This window comes from Glycine max, chromosome 13, assembly GCF_000004515.6.
Source record: "Glycine max cultivar Williams 82 chromosome 13, Glycine_max_v4.0, whole genome shotgun sequence".
NCBI classification, from domain to species: domain Eukaryota; kingdom Viridiplantae; phylum Streptophyta; class Magnoliopsida; order Fabales; family Fabaceae; genus Glycine; species Glycine max.
Window position 1 is genome coordinate 45,031,102 of NC_038249.2, and position 1,539 is coordinate 45,032,640.

The window sequence follows — 1,539 nt, forward strand, 5'->3', positions numbered from 1 at the left end:
ACGAGACGCATGCATAGGTTGACGTGAAAGTGGCCTGGCAATGTGAAGAAATTAAAGTCCCACCATTCAAGTACGTAGCAACGATCCGAGTATAGCTCCTAAAAATGTGTAGGAACAACTTCAGATACGGATCTGAATGGAGAAACATATATGTATATATACGAGTGATGAGTGTGGGTATCCCAAAAATTGAATGAGATATGGAGGTGATGGGTAGTCGTTGGACGACAATGGTGCTAATTATGTCAGTGGCGATGGTGCAGTGTGGTGTGATGAGTATTGACATAGATAAAGTGATGAGGCAATACCCAGAGTACAGCAGATTCAGCAAGTACCTGAGCCAAACGCAGTTGGCCAGAGCAATATGCGGGAGGCCAAGCGTAACGGTGCTGGCAGTGGATAACACCGCCATGGGTCCTCTGGAGGGGAAACCAGTGGACCACATCAAGAACATCTTGAGAGTCCACGTGGCACTCCAATATCTTGACCTTGACCTGCAGGACAAGCAAACCATCGCCCTCCCCACACTGTCTCAGGGAGTGCTCTTGAAGATCAACAAGGGCGCCGTCACCTTTGTCTCTGCTACTCATCCAAACGCCGTCGTCCGCGCCAGATTGATCAAACCCATCATCGTCTCTCAATCCCACAATAATATCTCAGTTGTCCAAGTAAACAGCCTCATAATCCCCCCCACCAATCCCAATGCTCTAATCCCCCTAATACCACCCGTGCCTCTTCTAACACCTGTTCCGGTCATCTCCCCTCTGCCTATAATCACACCGGTTCCGGTTGTACCTCCTGCTCTTCCAATCAATTCCCCGGCGCCAGTAGTATCGCCGGTGCTTCCGGTGAATCCCCCTGCGCCAGTAATGGCACCAACAGTGCCAGTTCTAACACCGGTTCCGGTCATCTCCCCTCTGCCTATAATCACACCTGTTCCGGTTGTACCACCTTCTCTTCCCATCAATCCCCCGGCGCCAGTAGTATCGCCGGTGCTTCCGATGAATCCCCCTGCGCCCGTGCCTGTAGTTCCTGTTCCAGTAGATGGGGGGGTTTCCACTACTCCTGGCGCAGATGAACCTAAGTCAGGGCTGGTCCTATTTGGAGTCAATTGGTCTTTAGCTATTTTCCTTACTTTCTCATCAATCTATTTAACAATCTTATATCATTGATAGATATCACATGACTGCAGGATGTAGGACTAGGACAATTAGTTCATTTCTTTTGCCTTTCATTCCTCTTCCTCTAGTATCCAATAATACAAATTAAATGAAAAAAGCTTCAAACACAATTACTATTTTGTTGCTTGATGCTATCCATCTTTCCTGATTCATGTCTTAAATGCATGCATCAGAAAGCCGCCAAAGTCATTACCATTTGTTCCAAAATGGTGACAACAAACTACCAACCCCTACTACTGCGTAGTCGCTTACATTACCATTTACTTGCATAACCCAGGTCGAGGTGTTTGTTTGCTCTTAATAGATTTTTTATTCCTACAGCTTTTGGATAGCTGGACTCAACTCAGTGGCCTTAATT

At 46.9% G+C, this 1,539-nt stretch overlaps 1 protein-coding gene across 1 annotated transcript; it reads left to right on the forward strand.

Moving 5' to 3' along the window:
• Nucleotides 1-230: 230 nt before the first annotated feature.
• LOC102666384 (A-kinase anchor protein 14) lies at nt 231-1,172 on the forward strand. The gene has a single exon (XM_006595417.1). The coding sequence runs from the start codon at nt 231-233 to the stop codon at nt 1,170-1,172; it is 942 nt and encodes a 313-aa protein (XP_006595480.1).
• The last annotated feature ends 367 nt before the right edge of the window (nt 1,173-1,539 follow it).

Coding starts and splice junctions, on each gene's coding strand:
- LOC102666384 (XM_006595417.1), top strand. CDS start 231: ATGGTGCTAATTATGTCAGTGGCGATGGTGCAGTGTGGTGTGATGAGT.